The sequence below is a fragment of the Crocodylus porosus genome, unplaced genomic scaffold (assembly GCF_001723895.1).
Source record: "Crocodylus porosus isolate Cpor-Errol unplaced genomic scaffold, CroPor_comp1, whole genome shotgun sequence".
Classification (NCBI taxonomy): Eukaryota; Metazoa; Chordata; order Crocodylia; family Crocodylidae; genus Crocodylus; species Crocodylus porosus.
Window position 1 is genome coordinate 66,361,890 of NW_017728949.1, and position 13,530 is coordinate 66,375,419.

The following is a 13,530-nucleotide window of genomic DNA, read 5'->3' on the forward strand; positions in this document are numbered from 1 at the left end:
TCAGCACACTCCCCTCTAGGCCAAAGACCTTGTGAGACCTAACCCAGAGACTGTTAATACACACTAAGTAAAAGGTAGCCCTCCCCCCCACAAAAAGTGAGGTAAGTTCAGATGCACAGTCACACACCAGGGAATAAGTGCAATGCCACTGTGTACATGCAGACTGCAGTTTCATGTACACTAGCTCCCCTCTGTAGGCAAGTAATAAGTGGAGGTGTTTGCTCATCAGTCCCTGACCAAACGTCTGCTCTTATGCAGTGTATACTGGTGTCCTGCCTGAATGCTGCTTTCAGCCTCTAGGTATGGCTGCAGTTGAGTGGTGCTGAATCATCCCATGCTGTATCTGTAAAATGCTTTAGGATCTTTAAGCACAACAGGCAATACAGCATTACCAATCCTCCTCCTCCTAGACCTGATTTGGATACTGCACTGTGTTAACATGATAGATTAGAAGACTTGCAAGAACAATAAGACATGCTTGTACCATTAACTCCCAATCAACTCACTCACTCACAAAAATGCCCAAGTTTATCCGGGAACGATGCCATGTTGATTCTCTTTGTAAAGGCAGCCAAAACAGTGAAGGGCTTCACTGTTAATATATTTATTTTTCTTTTGCCCGCTTTTGCCAGCTAGCTCTAAAGCCTACTTGAATTGCAAAGCACGGTGATTTGAGCATCAAATCTCCATCACGAATCAGCTGTACAATACACAGGCAGTCTGCTGCATAGAATAAGAGAACTTCACATATAAGCCTCTTTAGTTAATTGAAGCCTGTAGTTAAATCACTGATATAGCAAATATCGTGTGGCTGAAAAGCCAGAATTTACATGTAATGTATCAGAAGTGAGGAGGGACGGAAGTAGAAGTTCAGCCTTGCGGTGGGTCTAAGCAAGTTATCATTCCTTTCCACAAAAGATGCTTTCTTTCTTTCATCCTCTCAAGCCATACCTGGAAATATAATGAAGAAAAATCTTGATGATGATTCCAACTGAGCAACACATAGGGAGGAAAAGAAAAAAAATTGACTGTTATTGTGACAGGGCACTCAATGCCCTGAGATGAGGGCTGCAGTGATGGCTCAGGTGGCAATCATGGGAGTCACCTGAGAGGCAAGGGGCCGTGCTATCAGCATATAAGCTCAGGGCCTGAGCCGGTCCAGTAGTCTAGCTCTGACAGCCACACAGACAAGAGCTCCTGGGCAGCAAGGCTGCAGCAGGGCTACTTGGTTATAGTGAACCAGCGTAAGCAGCTCTGGAGGTTTGTAGATGGGACTTTGGGGTGGAGGAGGTCCCAACAGGACCAGGAGTAAGGCCAGTGCCTGGGAACAGGGCAGAGATGGCCAGAAGCCTGAGATCAAGCCTGAAGCCCAAACAAGCCCAGAGATAAGCCCAAAGAGGGGCATAGGCAGGGCAAAAGAGCCCAGAGATCTGGGCCAGGTGCTCAAAGCCTGAAGAGGGGCATACACGGGACAAAGAAGCCCAGAGACTGGGGTGAGGGGCCCAAAGCCCAGGATGGGGTGGAGGCAGGAGCAGGACGCTGTGCTCGGGACTAGCCCACATAGATGAAGTGCCCGGATGGGGAGTACAAGAGGTGCTGCACTCAGGGTAGCCATGAGAAATGAAGTGCCCAGGTGGAGAAAACAAGCCTGGAAATGACACCTGGGAGTACCCAGGGTAGGCGAAGTGCCTGGGCAGAGAGGCAGCAGTCACAAGGACTGAGGCCATGGCCCAAAGGGGCTGATGATGGAAATAACTAATAACATCACTGTGGCATGGGCACGGTCTAAGGGGTGGTTGCAGCCCCATTATAAGCCCTTCAAGTGAAGTAGAGACATCTGAATGCCCACGTGAGATTGGGGATCCCTGGGGCAGGCTCCCTTTCTCAAGAGCTAAGAACAAGACATGGTGGGCAAGATGAAGGAAGCAAGCCTGAGAAATGAGGGGGGAGCAAGGGCTAAGCAGCTACCAGGGGGCATTGTGGCCACCCCTGGGACAAGCACCTGTCAGAATTACATAAAAACAGGTGACTTTGCCCAATACAGACAGAGACAGGGATGTATTTCTCATAATACTTTGGGGTCATAGAGATGATGGACTAATATGATCTTTGACTGCTCGGGCTACTTCTGTGCAGAAAGGAAGAAGGCAATAAAAGTCCTTGATCAGTTCTCATTACATCACAAAACAATTTGGTCAATAATAGGGTGGGATGAGACAAATATATCCTTTCCCTGAACTCCTACCTAAAGCACTTTGTTTTTAAAAGTACAAGCATTAAATTAATTAATTTTTAACTAATCAATTAATTCCCATCACTAAACTGTCATGAATCAGATGCCTGTTCAAGCAGAACAGACTGCACAAAGTTAGCAGACTATTAAAGGTATTACCTACCCGTAGTAGAAGCAGTGTTTGTTTTGCCATAGGCCTGATCAAAAGCTTGCCAAATGGGAGTCGTTCCACTGACTTTGACAGACTTTCGATCAGGGTCTATAGACACTCATTAAATCAGATCAGCTATTGTTTAATTAAAAATCAGATTTAACTGATGCATAGGAAATAACTGTACTCTCATTTTAAAATTCAGCAATTAGCAGAAATCCAGTGAGAAAAATATATTAAGCCTGTTAATTTAGACGGATTTTTAAAACACATCCTTCTGTTTACCTTGCTGTTCTTTTATCTGATAGTTTGATGATTTGTTCACATAAAAAATGATATTTCACAGAGAATCTTAGAATTATAGAAAAGCAGGGCTGCAAGAGACCGCCGGAGGTCAGCTAGTCTAAATCCCTGCTCACGGCAGGATCATCCTTAGCAAAAACACCCTACAGAAGTGTTTGTCTAACCTTTTCTCAAAACTACACCATCAACCCTCATCCACAACTCTCCACCACAATGCTCCAAAACATCAAGAACTCAATGTGCTGCCACTACAAGGACAGCAAGTAGGTTGTTAAAATACATTTAAAAGATCCAAGGGAGAGGACCATGACCCCCAACACAAAAACTCCCACTGTTCATGCTGTTCTGATTGTGGGGTAAAATTCCTTCCTCATCTCAATTGCTCTGAACTTTAGCAGAGGAGCAAGATTCTGTAACTAGAAACCTCTGAGTTTCTGAAGTCACAGAAGAAGCACTGGCGCACCCCAGGCAAGAGCCCCAGACTTGGCAGCAGCCACCACACTGTACTTCTGAGGAAGGGGACAAAAACCTGTATCAACCAGAGGGTGGAAAAAAAATCCTTCCTGGCTTCATGGGGCAACCAGCAAAGCCCAGAAGCATGGGGAAACCGAACACCCTCCACTTGGCACTGCTCTATGGGGACTCCAAGCACAACTCCATTCACTACATGCTCTTAGTGGAGAGCCAGAACTCCTCTTTCTATCACCCAGACCTTCTGTAAGCTCGTCCCAGTTCTTTAGTCCTGTTTCATAACCAAGCCAGTTGTGGAGTTCTTATTCATTTTCCTGCTCTTGAGCCTGGTCCTCCCCTATTTCCACCTGCTCTGGCCTGCACAGTTTTTCTCACGATCTGCAAAGAACGCTGGGTGTGGGTCTCCTGGGCTTTCAACTGTTGTTCTTCTCAGCACACTCCAGACATTACTACTCCTAAATCATTCCTGACCAATGCTTATTTTAACCTCCTCTTTCAAACCTTCACAATTTCCTAAGGCAGTCTCCTCCACTGCCTCGCTGGGTTTCAGAACGTGAACGACGCGCCTATATTCTCCTACGCCACGTAAAGAGATCTCTTGCTATGAAGCACATGTTTATATGACCTAATAATAATCATTTCCACAAGAGAAAGTTTATACTTATATAAAGATCGAATTAAGGATTGCTAAAATGTCTCTATTTCTTAACTTTTCAAATGGGCTGTTCAGTTCGTCCTCTATTAGAAATAGGTGGCTTTTGTTTCTCCCAATTACTTTGCATTTTGAAGCTCTGCTATGCAACGCCCTTTTGCTGACCAAACAGATTTCTGCATGTGTACGTTGCGGGTAATGCTAGGGGAAGGGAGAGAAATCAAGCTACAATAGCTCCAGGTTAGCAAAGCTCCCTGCCAAAATGTCTCATTAGAACACCCAGTCTGTAACTACCATCTTAGTGGTGCCTTGCAGTCCAATTTAATTGAGCTAAAGCACTGCCACGGCACACTGCTCTTTCGACAAGCAGGGTAAACTCATTCTGTCCATCATGACACTTGTTTTTTCGTTTGTTTTTTTTAAAGGTTTCACATATACCATTCACAATTTAAATTCAGAGCACGTTGCATCTTCTTTTTAAAAGGCCACATTCTCCATCAAAGTTGCTTTTCCAAAATTTGCCTGATTTTTTCAGAAGTCTTGACATTGTTCCTCATTTCTGGTATTGCCCCCTTTTTTGTGTGTAATGTTCCGAATCACATAAGCCTAATTTAAACAGACTATGGATCTTCTCATGGTGGACAAATTACAGCTGAGAAAAATTTGCTGTGCTGGTTCAAACAAGGAGTTCAGGGGCAACCTGCTTTTCATGGTCACTGCTCCTCATTTGTCATTCCGAAAAGTTTAATACTAATAGGCAAATCCCTGGTGTTTTATTGAGCTTTCACTGTTCACCAAGAGGCAATACTGTTTTTGAGCACTGTTTCAAGTCTTCAGAAAGTAATTTTAAAAGCCCCGCAACTTAACGCATAAGAAATGCTGGTGCTGCGATGTACCTGTTATGTTTGAGTTTAACAGTGCATGTTCAAAGGGCCCTTACGGCAATTTTAATGAGTTTTGTTTAAGTTTAATCCAATGCTGATTTTGCACATTACAGAAATTTGTCATGTTTAAGTACTGTACCAGAAGAATGAATTGAAACCAGAGACAACTTTTAGTCTATTTGATATAATACAACCAAATTTGATTGTTCTCTTAATAGCAAGAGACCTTGGCCTTGAGAAGGCAGAGTTGGAAAACATATGTATATATAATTCATCATGTCTGCATGAAATTAAAGCTGTGACTCTCTAAATGGAAGCTCAAGTTGTTTCTCCTCATTTATCCTTCTTAATACTGTTCTACAGTCATTCTTTTCCTTATGTTTTTCTAATTGTGAAGCCAGATATTGATAAACTGTTTTGTTCTTTTAAAATCAATTTAAATATAACAATCAAACTCAAACACAGTATGTCCATCTGGTAAATTAGAAAATAAAGTAGGCATGGACTGGGATTTTTCCTTCAATTTGTGACTGAATTTCAGTACGTTCAGTAAAACAAGAGCAATGGCTTATAAATCTAGAGTAGGCAAGGCCTAAGAAGGTCAATACCATTTTTATTTGGAAAATTTCAGAGGTATTTAAGCCACCTAAGTAGGAGTTAGGTGCCCTTTTCTATTGAAACAACAGCGTGCAGTAATTCTTCTGAAATGTAAAACTGGGTTCTGGGATAAGACAAAAGTCCTTTTCCATTTGTGATCTAACCCAATGTGCTACATGCAGCACCTCCTACGTTATTTTCTACTATATCATCATTTAGGTTACAACCGTGCTCAAAATATGCTCAGCATCATAAGTTGTAGCCCTTGCCCAATATAGTTTACTATCACAGAGAATGAAAACAACCAAGGCAAGACTCAAGATGACCAGCAGGGATCGGGTTTTCCATTTCTTGTGGCAAGATGCAAAAAACATAGACTGTCTTCTTTAAAGGAGAAAACCATAGACTTTCCCGCTTAAAAGAGAAAAACCTGGGAACCTGCAGGTATCCCCTTGCAGGCTGGGAAAGTTACAGCCTGCAAGGGCTGCTTGGGACTGGGGGAAGGGAGGAGGAGATCAGAGGCAAGGGGCCACGTGCATGCCAGTGCAGCCAGGCAGTGTGGTATACAGCAGCTTCCAAAGCTCCCTGCAGGTAAGTCTATGGGGGGAGGGCAAAGGCAATGAATGGCAGTGGCAGGGACAGCACAGGTAATGTATGGGGGGCATAGGTGACGCATGAGAAGCCAGGGGGCATAGGCAATGCACTGGGGGGGCATGTGCCCCCCAGATTTCTGTGCTCACAGTGGGGCGTAGGGCATGGGGCTGCAGCCTGGCTGGACCAGAACTGAGCAGGAGCCCCCTCCGCGACCCAGTGGGGAGGACCCAGCACGGAAAGGCAGCATGGGCAGTGATGTGGAATTGTATCCCCCCAATCTGCTGCCAGCAGGCAGAGGACACCTCATCTTGGCAGCCATGGTGGCAGCACTCCCTCCTGTGCCAGGTCGTGCCTCCGGAGCCATTGAGTTGGTTCAGCTAGGCTGCCCTGTACCCCATGCCCTGCTGTGGTCCTAGAAATCTGGTGGGGGGGGGCATGTGCCCCCCCATGCCTTCCCCAATCCATAGCCTATGGTGTTGCCTTTCCCCCCCATACACATACACTTCCTACCCCCCCACGTACTTCGTTCCCCACACAGTGGGGGGCTGGGGCCTGGGGGCATGCAGCAGGTTGGGAGTGAGGGGCACCAACAGAGTGGAAGACTGGAGGACTATGGGTTGGAAGTGAGGGGAACCAGCAGGGCCAGGGGGCAGCAGGTCATGAGTGAGGGGCACCAGCAAGGCTCGGGGTATGGGGGTCTGTGGGTCAGGAGTGAAGGGCACCAGCAAAGCTAGGGTGCTTCAGGTTGGGAGTGAGGGGCACTAGCAGGGTTAAGGGGTACCAGCAGGGCCAGGGGCAGGGCACTGGCATATCAGGGCTGCTCAGCACCACAAAGCAGTGGGGGAGACAACTGCAGCTGGACCTGTGTTCTGGTGAGTGAAGGGGGCAGGGTAAGCTCTGACTTTGTATAATAAAAAAACAAAAAGCAAAAGCAAAATATATAGATACTTAGAATTTATTGTATTATAGTGACTGAAGCACTGGTAGGCTTCCAAATTGCTTTAAAATGTAAATATAACAATAAAACATTGTGTTCAATTGATACCTATATATATAGTGGTGTTTCATTTTAATCATGGAAAAATGTGGATTTGGGGTTTTTAAATCAGAAAACTGGGATTTTTTTTACAGAGAAAATCAGAATTCCTGATGATCAGAGTAATGACTGGCATGACTGGTTAGTTCTTTTTTAATGAACAAACTTGTTAAGCTTCTGCTATAATCATTCAGACTCAGGGCCTTGTTACACATTGCACTTTGAGCTGCTCAAATATTGATTGATGTTAAGACCTTGTTACACATTAAGTTTAGGCAGCTCATAGAGCCCTTAACCCCTGGATTGTCCACACATTAATACCTGAAACTAGTTTTAAGCAGGTATATCTCTGATCTGTGTCACCCAGCTCCTGTTCCATTAATGTGTGGCCCATTGGCGACATGTAGTGGGTGCATGTGCACCCTCTGAGATTGACTGTGCGCCCCCTGAGAGAAGCGCTGGTGGCACTTTTGTGTTTGCCACTGGGCAACCTGGCCACAAGCTGCTACAGCAGGGGGGAGGGCCATGCTGGGCTTGCAGCCAGCCCAGCAAAGCAGGCAGGTAGGTAAGGTTTCTTCTTGGTGGGGGAGAAGATCAAGACCCCAACAGTTCAGAAGGGAGCAAGGTAGGGGCAGGGATGAATCATTTACCCCCACCCACCCCTTCCTGCACTTCCTGCTGCACTCTGGGGATTGTCCCAAGACCCAGCCCAGCCGGGGCTCCATTAATGGAGAGTGGGGCCTTGGCTGGGCCGGGCCGGATTGTGGGGCAATTGGAGCCCAGTGGTTCCTGCTGCTGCGTGCACTGTGGAGGATCTGCGGGCGGGGTAGCATGTTCCCCCAACCACTTGGCTCCAACACGCCACTGCCCTGGACAAGCCGCTGGGCTCTGATTTTCCCATGGCCCAGCCTGGTCGGAGCCCCATTCACAATGCATGGAGCCCTGGCATGCCCAGGTCGAGGGGCACATGCTCCCCCTCCCCCTGCAATCTTTGTATAGACCAAGGGTGGGCTGCAGCTGCAAGGTGAGCTGGGCTCTGCCTGTCCCATGCCTTGCTGCAGCCTTTGAAAGCAGCATGGCACAGCACCATGTGCCTCACTGCCTGGCCTGCCAAGCAGCAGGACACACATGGCAGCATGCCGCTTTCAAAGGATGCAGAGAGGCACAGAGCAGGCAGAGCCCAGCTCACCTCACAGTTGCAGCTTGCTCTTGGCCCGTGCAAAGATGTGGAGGGGCATGTGCCTCCCCTGGCTCACCAGCACCATGACTCTGTGGGGGCTGCCAGGCTCTCTCAGGGATGACTTAGATGGGGCGGGGGTCCTGGGGTCTCCATCTCTTCTGACCCAGTGGCACAGCCGAGGCTGGCCCCACTCCAGCTCTGGGCCCCCCCAGGTGGTGGGGGGCTGAGGCCAGACAGGGGCCAGTGCAGGGAGGAACCCAGGGCCAGTGCAGGGCTGGGGGGTGGTGGATTCCAATGCTGCGTATTGACCCCTGGCACGAGGGAAGGGGCAGCCACATGGGTGCAGCAGACCCTGGCCCTGAGCCCTGCCTGGTGCCAGCTCCAGCCTTGCTCCTTCCCCCACTATGGCCCTTTCCCCTCCTCTTTCCCCTTTCCCCACAGACTTTCATGGGGGGGGGGGAGGTGCATATGTGCATACATGCTGTGGCAGGGGACTGTTGGTGCCTGCCACTCTAAGGGCAAAGTCAAGGAGCCAGAAGGTGCTCGATTGTGGCAGCCATTTTAGATTACTGGCTGCCTATATAAACAGAGCAGTTACCTGCTGGCAGGCCAGGCAATAACATTGCTTGGCTGCAAGGCTCCATGCAACATCTTGGAGGTAAGTGCAGGAGCTGTAGGGGATGGTTTGGAGGCTCCTGGTCCTGGGCATGACCTAAAACTGCATCCTGCTGGGAGTGGGTGGCCTGGTGGGGCTCTCAGTGGTGTGGAAATGCCCCAGGAAATGCCAGGCTAGTTACTACCCTAGTGAAAGGTGAGTAGGGGCGCCTTAACCTCAGCCCTCACCTTCAGGTGGGCATGCTTCTGGGAGCACTTGAGCCAGGAATGGGGACCCCAATCCCTAAGTGCAGGCAGGAGGCATAAACCCAGCTGGGACTCGACTGGTCAATGCTGGGGCTAGGACCACAAGGGTCAAAAGGGCCAGGGGCCCACTGTGAGGGATGCCCATGATAAGCAAAGAAGCTCAGGGTCCCAACTGGCCTGAGACAGGGCCAGGGCTTACGGAAGCTGAACGTCCCATGAGTGGGGCTGCAGCTAATGGGTGAAGGGGTCAGTTGAGCCAACTGCCTGAGATGACATCTGTGAAGCTTGGGCCATGGTGTAGGGGTGGAACGGAGCTGTGGATAGCCCCTCTCAATATCGAGGTGTAAAATGGGTAGCTTCCTGCCTAATTAACACTCAATTATGTTCCATCAAGGCGTGGCAGGTGAGATAGGTAGGTGGCGTGCCCAGAGGCAGGTGGGGAAATTAGCCCTGTGGCTAGTTGGCGACCCCCACTTTGCCACACATGCACACTTAGCCCACCCACCAATTATTTTTCTCCATCCACCCCCAGCTTCCTGGTCAGTGATTGGCTGCTGGGGACCCCCTCTCCCCCAGTCGGCAATCAGTTTTAGGAGGCACCAGTTGCCCATGGTGTGGCCATTCCCACAAATAAGCTGCCCAAGTTGCAATCCTCCAGTGGTACAAGCATGTACTCTGGACTCCTTTTAAGAAGCATATGGATGCTTACCTTGCTGGGATCCTTTGACCCTAGCTGACTTCCTGCCCTTGGGGCATGTGGCTGGACTCTATGATCTCCTGAGGTCCCTTCCAGCCCTAATGTCTATGAAATCTATGAAATCCCAGGATGCACTGTCCTCTCCCTGACCCTCCTGTTCTGTGTGGACAGACTTTTCATCCCCTGAACTCTATTGCCCAGGGGGTAGTTCTGGTACCAAGCCAACTCTCCCTCCTGCACCCAGGGGTGTGACCTTCCCACCCTCTGTGCAAACCACCAGCAGAGCACATGCAAGCTAATTAGGGCACGGATGGTTCTACATCCCACATTAATGGAACATGAGCTGGATAACATGGATCATAGAGAAACCTGCCCTGGAGAGGCATAACTTTTAAATTGCTTAAAGTATGCTTAAAACTAATTTTGGGTGTTAACGAGTGGACAATCCAGGGGGTAAGAGTTCTAGGAGCCACCTCAAATTAATGTGTAAGAAGGCCCTGAGTGTTTTCAGTAGGACGATTTGGATTGAAGTGATGTTGAGAATGGAAGAAGGAGGGGGCAAAAAAAGAGTAGGGAAGGAGCAAAAGTGGGATATAGCAGATGCAGAAGAATGAGAGAAGTGGGAAGAAGATGGGCCAGTTGCAAACAGTGATTCACAGGATATAACATATGTGAGTCCTGGTTTTAGAACTGAATGAATACAGTAATGGTGGGAGGTTCTAGCCCACTGCCGAGAGAGCAAATTGGAGGTTTATACTCTGCAATGCAGCTTCAGTCTATGCTGTGCTGTTTGGGGATGGATCCCTCATGAGTCTGGGGCTTTTCAAAGCTTTTCTCCTGCAAGCTCTCTGAAGGTTGTTGCTTCCCTAGGTATACCCTTGTATACCAAGAACTACCCTAGATATGCCCTTGTTCAAATGGGTACCGGGGATGTAGAGGGGAAACTGTTAGGCTGGGACATGCTCACCAGTCCTGAATAACCAGTATAATAGTTAGCCAAACCTATTTCATAGGACTTTGCTTCTCCATACATGAAGTGACCAGCTTTATGCTGGAAACTCTACAAGGCAGAGGAAGGAGCCAGGCTGTCAGACTGCCCAGGAAATCCACAGTACCTGTTTTTCCATCACATGTGACTGATTGCCAAAGCATCCAGAAAGCACTGCATTCACTGATTATCAGAGATCCTACACATTCATATGCCATGGAAAAATGGGGAATTTGTGTTTTTCAGAGAATCTTTAGAATCACGGGGGGGGAGGGGAAAGAAACTTTCTAAAATAAAACGTTGGCTCCAGCAGTTCATATGGCCACTGTGGCAGCCTGTCGGGGGGCAAACCTGCTGGCACACAGGAAAGCAGCCAGGATGTCAGACGCCCCTCCTCCCTCCACCGCTGATTGGCCAAAAGGGCTACCCATTATATGGTCCTGCCCCAGTCCAGCAATCAGTAGCAAGGGCCAGGACTGCATGAATGGCAGCCCTCTTGACCAATCAGCAGTGAAGACTGGGGCTGAATCAGCATGGGGGAGAGGGGCTCACCACCACAGATTTTTATGAGGTTTTTATTGGGGAATTTTGGTTTTTTTTTAACATGGAAAACTCAGATCCCTGTTGATTGACAACTGCCTTTCTCAGCCACCTCATAGGTCCTCTACATACTCCCTTACATAATCTGCCTGCACTTCTCAGAGGTAAGGTAAACAGCGAATTAAGCAGAAGTTCAGCTTTCATGGATGTGCATTAACATGTCATATGCATTTTTAATATGTATTGCAATATGTAATTAAGCATGCACATTTAAATGTAACAAGGGTCCATAAAGCATGAAGTTCCAAGAGGAGAAGTGTATGAGACCTTGCCCAGGATGGTGTGTGAAGCTGTTTGCTGCATTCCTGGAGCAGAAGTGACATATGCTTCAGCGGTCCCGGACACATGTTCAGGATGTTCCTTCAATATAATTCCCTTTTCTTAATTTTCTTAATGAAATGTGTTTAAAGACGTTCAGTGGGTTAATGCATAGAAAAACAGTGCTTTGTGAAATGGGCAGTAAAACACATTGTACCTGCAATTGCTTGCTATAAAATATTTCCCCTTTTAATCCTCAGAGTTGGAATTGTACACCTCATTCAGCAGGACTGCATGTATATTTGCTGTTATGGAAACAAGGTTGCACAATTCCCACTATTTCAGATGTGTTCAGGAAGGACCACAGCTTGGTACTGACTTATTTGGAGCACTCTTGATCAAGCCAAGTGGAGTTTGCAGAATATTAGCAATAAGACCTAATCTTAAGAAAACAGTGCTTGACTACAAGATGCTTCAGAAGCTGAGAAAATATTTTTTAACCATAACATAGAAGAGAAAATAGTTGCTAATTGAAGGGCTGCATTTGAATATAAAAAAGAATGCCATTCAGTTGCATCACATTACATCAAGTGCAGCATGCACTAAACTATCTGACATCAGCTGGCTCAGTGAAAGCAGCTACACAGAGAAATACTGTATTTTCCTGCTAACCTTAAACATAAGTTTGTGAAGTCCTAGCTGATCTCTAGTGATTAGTTTTGGAAGTTGGCTGTAGGCTAGAGATAACTACCAGATCATCACACTTAAGTAACCTCTTCTAAAATGCTTCTTATTCTTTGCTGTAAAGTCTTATCTTCTTATCAGCTCATGCCATTTTTTTTCAAAGTGCATTTTCCAGAGTTTTAGTAGATACTAATGCTGCATTCAGAAAAAATAAACTACACGAGAAATACTCTTGGAACAAGGAAGAGGTAATATTGTAAAAGCAAAATAACTCACACTAGGGATGTCTTTGTTCTTGCCATCTTTACTGGAAGTTCCACTCAGCTGCTCAATAAAACTGTAATGTGTTAATTGTTCGGGTCCATCTTCTCCATAATGGCCAAAGAGGCTGTGCTGGTACAAATCCAAGATTGACATGGGGTTCCCAATAAAGGACTTCCTTACACTATGTTCTTCTTGCTCAACTACAAAAGACATTTAAAAACACTGCACATTTGAGAGAAAGTTCATGTACAGCTTAAATGCACCATGATGTAATTTTTAATAGTAATGCAAATGTTTTAAAATAACTGGAAGTGGTTTGTAATAAGAGCATTAAAAACTCTGTGCAAGTTAAGAGTAAGATTTATAGCAAGAGGAAAAAAAAGAAATTTAGAATTAATACTTAACATTCAGTATGACTTGCCACCCTTGAAGAATGTATAAGATAGCGTTAAGTAATTTCCTTTCTTTTGTGACTGTAGATGAGATTGTTAATTGGACTTCAGAGTAGAGAGTTTTGTTTTATTTTAATTGTATTTTTTGGTTTAAATTTTTGTTTCAATCTGTTAATAGCTTTCCTGTGCTAAATTCCACAGGCATGTGCCTATCTTTGGGTTGGTTTACTCTTGAAATTTCTTCCCCCCCAGCTACATTTTTAGTTTTAGTAATCTTAAATCTTTTGGTAATTGATTAAACTACAAATATGATGGTGTAAAATCTGTCTCACAAAGAGCAAACACAGGATGGCATGACATGTCATAGACCGTACAGGAAGACAGCAAGGAATAAAACCCAGGGTTTCAGACTTTCAGGCCTGAAATCCATGGTAAAAGCAAAGCCAAAAAACAAAGACAGAAAACCTCTATGATGTTATGGGAGAGCAAAGGAGAAGTTGGCTCTAGATCAGGGGTGCGGGGCGGGGGCAATTATTTTGGGTGGAGGGCCGCTTACTGAGTTTTGGCAAGCCATCGAGGGCCACATGATAGGCAGCCAGGGGCAGATAAATATTAATTTTACACAAACCTGAATTTTACCCAAAGCAACTACTGTATTTCCACGGACTTTTCAAAAGCTATTGCC

The 13,530-nt window shown here is 46.5% G+C and overlaps 1 protein-coding gene across 8 annotated transcripts in view; it reads right to left on the minus strand.

Annotated features, from left to right (window-relative positions):
- The window catches only part of NCKAP5 (NCK associated protein 5), a 685,167-nt gene that overhangs the window by 24,805 nt on the left and 646,832 nt on the right, over positions 1-13,530 (minus strand). For all 8 annotated transcript variants that reach the window (XM_019553971.1, XM_019553966.1, XM_019553969.1 and 5 more), the window contains one exon: positions 12,466-12,653. In XM_019553971.1, the coding sequence (XP_019409516.1) occupies positions 12,466-12,653 (188 nt within the window). The remainder of the gene's footprint in view (positions 1-12,465; positions 12,654-13,530) is intronic.